The sequence below is a fragment of the Anoplopoma fimbria genome, chromosome 11, assembly GCF_027596085.1.
Source record: "Anoplopoma fimbria isolate UVic2021 breed Golden Eagle Sablefish chromosome 11, Afim_UVic_2022, whole genome shotgun sequence".
Lineage (NCBI taxonomy): Eukaryota > Metazoa > Chordata > Actinopteri > Perciformes > Anoplopomatidae > Anoplopoma > Anoplopoma fimbria.
The window spans coordinates 4,101,754-4,109,000 of record NC_072459.1 but is presented as its reverse complement, the minus strand read 5'-3'; the positions used below and the strand labels follow the sequence as shown (position 1 = coordinate 4,109,000).

Below are 7,247 nucleotides of genomic sequence, written 5' to 3'. Positions count from 1 at the left end.
CCAACCAGACGTGTTGGGCTGGTGCATGTTATATTGTTGAATATGGTGATAGTTGTGTCGGGCTCTTCACCTTCTGCGTGAGTCTCCACTTGCCGAGGTATCACCGACGGATTCCTCAAGCTGTAGTTTCTGAGTGGGAGGGAACTGCAATCACATTTCCACCGGTTCCCAGATAGCAAAAGTTTTTCCATATTCTCTGGAAAATCAGGGACCACGCTTGTCAATGTATTAGATCTCAGGTCCAGATAGCGCAGTCTTGGGAGTAGCTGCTTTGTGCCATTCTGCAAAAATTGTCGACATTCATTGTTAGACAACAGCAAGTACTCCAAATTCCTAAGGCCAGAGAATGTATGAGATGTTAGAACTTCCATCTTGTTGAAACTCAAGTCCAGTCCCAGTAGGCCCACCAGTTCCCCAAAACTGTGGCGTTCTACCACAGAGATGTTGTTGTGCTGCAAGAACAGCCTCCGTAAACCAGAGAGTCCAGTGAAAGCTTGAGTTGTGACTCTTTCTAGGCAACCTTTGTCCAGGTGAAGGCTGTGAAGCTTTGACAGACCTTTGAACATTTGATCCGGCAGACTGTGGAAGCAGCTTCCAGACAAGTTGATGACAGCAACATGAGAGAGCCCAGTGAAACTACCCACTTGTGCCTCCTGCACTTGGTTGTGCTCTAGCTCTAGGACCTCCAGATGACCAAGCCCCTCAAAGATCCTTTCCCCCAGGGCTCTGATCCTGTTGTAGCTGAGTCGTAGCTCTTCTAAATACTGCAGATCACGGAAAGTCCTGGGCCTGATTCCAGTGATTGAGTTGTTGGAAAGACGCAGTACGTGAAGACTGTGCAGGCCCAAGAAAGTGTCGTCATGGAGAGAAGTCAGTCTGTTGTTTGTGAGATCCATCCATCTTAGTGACTTCATTCCTACAAAAGCTCTGGGTGCGACTGTAACAATTTGATTCTGGGCCAGGTAAAGCTTTTGCAGTTTAGTTAGTTTAACAAACACATTAGCTTTGATGACCTTGAGGAGATTTCCAGTCAGATCCAATTCTTTAAGCTCAGCGAGATTTTGGAAAAGCTGTGGCTGCAAGTAAGCAAGTCTATTTCCTGCGAGAACAAGCTCCCGTAGACCTTGCAGGTCATGGAAAGCTGTCTCAGGTAAAACTGCTAAGGAGTTCCACCCTAGGTTGAGAAGCCACATGTTTGAGAGTCCTGCAAACAGTCTTTCTTCAAGACGAGTGAGTTGGTTGTTATGTAGACTAATTGAAGCAAGGTTAGGGGTATTCTGGAAAATCGTACCTGGTAACTGTCGGATGCGATTTCGCTCGAGGTGAATGTGTGCAAGCGACCTAAGTCCTTTGAAAGCCTGAGGGTCAAGTGTGACCAGCTCACCACTCTGCAGATTCAAAAAGTCCAGGTTAGAAAGATCCTTAAAAGACGCTGCTGGGAGGGAGGTGAACAGGTTGCCATCCAGCCAGAGGGAATGAGTAGCGAGGGGCATGTCGGATGGGACTTCTGTTAAGTTACGAGCACTGCAGTACATGTTGACCTCCAAGCTGTAGTCATCATGCATACAGGTGCATCCACTACAACATGGAATGGGTTCTTCGGCCACTTTCTCTCCAGCTGTGTCGGGGTCTGGCAACACCAGTGATGTTCCCAGTACCCACAACACCAACAGCACAATGGTTTGCATACCGGCTGTGGATAGAATATTGACGTCAAAATATAAATACTCACCAAATTCACTACAGATTTGAGACATTTGGATTTGGATTTTTTGAATGCTGTTAGGTCTACATCATATTGCTTACCTTAAATATGAGGGGTCTTGATTTAAGTCAGACAGGCTGTGAAACACTGAATGACTGAACCTTGTGCAATTGTTTGTATGCTGAATGGAAAGTTAGCCAAGCCCCCCAAAGCCTTTTTTTTTTTTTTAAAGTTGGCTGCACTGAATATGTACATTTAACCCATACATGTCCGATGGACTGAAATTCTTTTTTTCATGTACAGAATTTTTTTTTCTTAAAGGATCCTATTTGGTTTTCCACCAGCATCAACTTTGATTATTATTTGATACAATAATCTAATTTCCTAATGATTATACTGTTAAGTAAAGAGAATTGCTTCACTAAAGGTGTTAGCCAATTAGGATTCTAAGAATTATATGTAGTACATGTATCTCTATTATTCAAAATAAATGTCACGTTTCCTTTATTGTAAATCTAATGAGGGTTTCGGTGTACAGTTAGTGGCCTTTGGTGTTGACTAAAGTCAGGGTCGCTGTCTTTACTGAGTGCATTTGCTGTAGATTTGAACTGATACACAGATATGCTGAAGAGATACGATGGACCCAGTGCACCAGACCTTTGACTGACTTTTTCTTTTTCTTATATGTAACCTTATAACAGACACATTTTACATGAGGTTATATGAGGCAAAATTGTTTTTCACTTGTTACCTCAAACTTGGTAGTGCATTTCTCATATTAAATATTCTCTGGGGACCACAGATGTGAAATTCTATCCATTTATTTTAAACTGTTTAATAGCACCTTGAATCTAGACAAACACTGCATATCCCAACACCATAAACTAATCATAGCAACATTTTTGGTAAGAAAATAGTTATACTGTAAGACATACCACTCTCCAGGTTCAAACAACATGGCTGACTCTTATGGACCCCCTAGCTCTATTTTAATTGTATTAACTAAGTTATTATTTTGACCTGTAGTATTTTTTCTTTATTCTAAAAATTTAGCGCTAAAAGAAGGGTAAACACATTGGGCTTCAATGGCCGTTACCTATTCCCACAAAATCACTGAGTCATGAGTAAATCAATCTTTCATCTTTATATGGCGTTATACACCTTTTTATACTGTATATGCACATATTGGTTATATGGTTATGGTTAAAGGGGAACTTTATTGACACTGTATAGGGTTATGGTTAACAGACAATATACATTTCAGTTTCATTCACTTATTTGACAATGCAGTATGAGTCAGTTCCAGAAGTCCATTTCCTAATCACATCTGTGATTGTAATGACTAACTTTCTGTTTACTCTCTTTCTTCGTATCTGAGTTCTTTTAGACCACCATGAACTGGTCATGCTCTAAAGGACAACCAAATCCAGATAACACTGTGTGCTTGCACATGAATTTCATTGATTGATTTGCCAACACTGGATTCATAACTCAATCAAGGAAATGTATCATCCTACAAAGAATAATTGAGATCTATCGATGTTTAAGTTTAAATCTGAAATATTATTTTTTTGCAGTGTAGATCATGTTTAATTGAATAGTAAATGTGGCACATATTTGGTGATAATAGTTCCTAAGTATCTTCTTTATTCCAGTAGCATTCATTTGAATGTTTTATTGTGATAAAATACATTTGCACATGTCACAATACATGTCATGTTTATTTTTAATGGCATGTGGAATGTGTCTTTTTTTTAAATATGCGTTTGTCCTACCAACCATTCTCCATTTCACTGATCCAGAAGAAAGTTGTGATGTATTCTGAGGAGACGGAGGTAACGAATGAATTCTAATTTGTCCTTCTCTTGCCAGTAGAGAGCACTGCTGCTCTGTTGTCACATCTAGGCCAAACAGCTTGGTGGGCGTTTTGTAAAGAGCTCTGTTAGCCTTCTAAATGAATATGGTTGTTCACTGATAAATAGAGGGTGATCAGAAGTGATAAGAGTACGATTTTAAACATAGATGAAGTTCTGATTTTAATATTGGTGAGTTGTTGCCCTCATATTTCTTGATGTCTTTGAACAAAACACAATATATCAACAATTGCTTCATAGAATGAATATATTCATTTCACAAACACTGCAGTTTTTTACTGCTGCTTCAGTGAAACAATTGCCATAGGAATGGCTGCGACAGTGAGCTGTTCATGATTGTTTCTCCTACTGACAAACACCTCTAATTGGCTCATTCCCCGGCACTCAATCAGACACAAAGGTTGCCGGGTTTGTCAGCTACTGTGGGCTTCCTGAGTGGAGGAGAAGAGTCTTAATAGTGAGCAGCAGAGCCTTCCGCTGTGCCTGGAAATGTTTGACTCAGCTGTGCCTGGCTTCTGGAAGGATCATTTCCTCAAATAATTCTAGATAAATGTGCTGCTCCATCAGCAGTGGAGAACAGGTCTGAAAGGCATGATGTCAATCTAAATTTGATGGATGCGTGCTGATTAGTGTAGAAGACCATCATAATGTCTCCTTCACTCTACTGCTCTGCAAATAGATATCTGAGAACTCTTGACATGAAATGCAAAGGAAGCCCAGTAGAGACTTTAAGGATAAATTACAACCTAAACTGTACATAATGGGTGTCCAGATTAGTTCAGCTGCTGCTGTTAGGTCTGTTTAAGTCACTTAGTGCATCCCTTTTGTATTGAAAGACATGTTAAATAATTGTCTGTCAGCCCCAGACCCAGAAATAAAAAAAAGTCTGGTATTCTTTGGTTTTAAGTGTTGTTTATTAAGTGTTCCTAGTTGTTGCATTGTCAATGAATATATAACATTGTCAGAGTCTTGCTCACATGATTGTCAGTTATCTCTCCCATCTTTAGCTTTGACCTCAACTTTATTTTTCCCAAGGGAACATTTGTTCATCCAGAACCCAGACTTGAACATAAAACAGGAATACACAAAACATACTACTACTACTACTACTACTACTACTACTACTACTACTACTACTACTACTACTACTACCACTACTACTACCAATATATATACATATCCAGGGCTGCCCTCTCAAAGTTGATTAGTCAACTAATCTGCCATTTTGGTCTTAGTCTTATCTTAATTATTTAGTTGAGTAGTCTTTTTTTTATATATTTTTCATGCTCAATAACTTATTTCCGAGATAGATTGTGTGATTCTTTGTGGAGAAACTCAGTTTTACAGGTCTGTCGATTAAATCAATTTATCCAACTTATCCAACAGAATCGTAGCAATGTTAGTGGACTAAGAATGTCTTTGTCCGAGGACAGCTCTTGAGATATCAGGCTAATAAACAGACAGGTGGAAATACAAATTTGTCAGTTGACCTTTTAAAAAATCGGCTTAACTAGGACATCACCTTTTTGTTTTGTTTGTTTTGAGCTTTTGTCTAGGCTGCTATCCAAGTATTTGCACACAATTTACTGTCAGAGCTGATTCTGAAACCATACGACTTTCCCAGTTAGCTTTGTCAGAAATTAAAACACTGTGAGATAAACCAGTAAAAGATCTATTGGGGCATTACCTAATGTATTTCTGTAAAGCAAAGACAGCCAGAGACCAGAAGACAGTCCCAAATGAACGTCAGATAAGAAAATAAAAGCCAGCAGCTGAATGGAGTAAACTGAACCTCTGAAGGAACTAAGTCTTTAATCGACAAAACCACAAAGCAACAGATTAGTCCTCCTGGGCTGCTGCAGTGGGCCTCTGGATCTGCATAATGTTGGAGGTTCCTGCTGGGTCTTAACTGTTGCACAGAACATGGTGCATCGTGGTGCATACAGCCACAAGGGACAGCCAAAGGAATTATTTTCTTTTCCCTGCTCTGTTGCTTAAACCGTAACGATTAATGATTATTGATGCTAATGTGTGGGCCAAATTAAAGGATGAAGCCATTATTCTCTGCTATTAACCAAGTGGAGAGGCTTAATTGAACTAATTTGTTTTCTTTGTCCCCTAACAGGCTTAAACCGAGAACAATCCAGTTTCTGCAGTCATGTGAAGCAAGGTGAGTTCCACAGGCTAAATTTGAATATTTGATTGTGAGACATACAAACCATCTTTACTTTATTATCAAATAAGAGCAGGCACAGTCAACGCTGCCATCCACTGGCAGATTGTTGGACTCTTTCACTGGTTTGAAATGAACAGAGAATAACATGTCTTGGTTGAAAAAGACGTCTTTAAAACAGGGTTTTTCTACGGCCTTTCACCCATCAAGGTGACGGCGGTTCAGCGCTGCTCTGAACCCGGTTGCTATTCAGCCCTTTGACAGCCATAGACCCTTGACACTCCCGCAGTAGCTATTAATAACACTCCGAGCTCAGTCAACTCGCTGCTTTCTAGTAGGAGAGAGAATCCATCGGCTTTGTCTCGAAAACTGGAAAGGGCCGGAACTCAGCCACTGTTTCTTAATTGATGTGATCAGTGTGACCAGAGCAAATCATTGCAGCTGATGACCCAATTAGGCGTTTTGAATGTCAGTTACATGTGTGAGCCGCATGAATCCAAATCCTGGTTGGTAGTTTAAACTTAAACATGAAAATCTATGGTCACCAATTTTATAAACACTTCTGAAATATACTTGTATTTAAACATTATTCTTAACATCATAATGTTCCAAGGTTTAGTGTATGTGGTGATGATGCTGTGGATTAACATTTGTTTAAAATCACTCTAATTTAAAAATCAAAAAATACTTACAAATACAGAATTAGAAAATCGACTGTGTGTTTGCTGACATTCCAAAAAGGAAAGAGGCTTTTTGGATTTATAATCTCAGGAGCTTGCATCATAGAAAGATGAATGAGGGTTTTTTTTATAGTTATTGATTAGAAGGACTTTATAGTTTTGGCCCTTTTTATAGCAGTTTTTTTTTATTTTCTTACACATTATCATTTTATATTTCTAAGATTGTATTTTGTGACTATTTTTGTGGTAGTTGTTATTAATACGGTTTGGTTGTGTACATTTATTCAGAAATGTTTGCAACGTCACATCCTTCAGAGGCTGACATTTCATGTGCCTAGTTCTCATTGGATAATTATTTTTCCTTGCTTAATGTCGATCTCCATGGAAAAACTTTCACTTTTTCTCACTATCGTCCTGCCCTGTGAGCACACCCCGACAATATCAGCCTCTAAGGCCTGGAAGAGGACAGGTGAGAGCAATGACATGCACTCAAACAAACACCATAGTCCGTCTGAATTAGCTGCTAGGCTTTGAATCAAGGAGGTGGTCATGATTCCATTCAGAAAAAAAAAGCAGCTGATGAATCTCAAAAAACGTAGAAAATCCATAACACCTTTTAGGTCCATCATTCATTTATTTATTCATTTATAAACGTCACATGCAGGCCTTAGCATGACAAGCAACCATTTCAATTGAAGGACACAATTAGTGGTTTATTTATTCTGCTCTTGACCCGTACTTTTCGCTTCTGTTTTTTTAAACTTCATATCCGAAGATGCAGACCCACATGGGTACATTGGCCCAAGATAGGGCAG

General features: G+C 39.4%; 1 protein-coding gene across 1 annotated transcript in view; it reads right to left on the bottom strand.

Moving 5' to 3' along the window:
• The window catches only part of igfals (insulin-like growth factor binding protein, acid labile subunit), a 12,168-nt gene extending 10,286 nt beyond the window's left edge, over nt 1-1,882 (bottom strand). The window contains exons 1-2 of the mRNA XM_054607242.1: nt 1,807-1,882; nt 1-1,693 (exon numbers count right to left, since the gene is read on the bottom strand). The exon at nt 1-1,693 is cut by the window's left edge and continues 38 nt beyond it. Of these exons, the coding sequence (XP_054463217.1) occupies nt 1-1,688 (1,688 nt within the window). The 5' untranslated portion in view covers nt 1,689-1,693; nt 1,807-1,882. The remainder of the gene's footprint in view (nt 1,694-1,806) is intronic.
• Nucleotides 1,883-7,247: the final 5,365 nt, after the last annotated feature.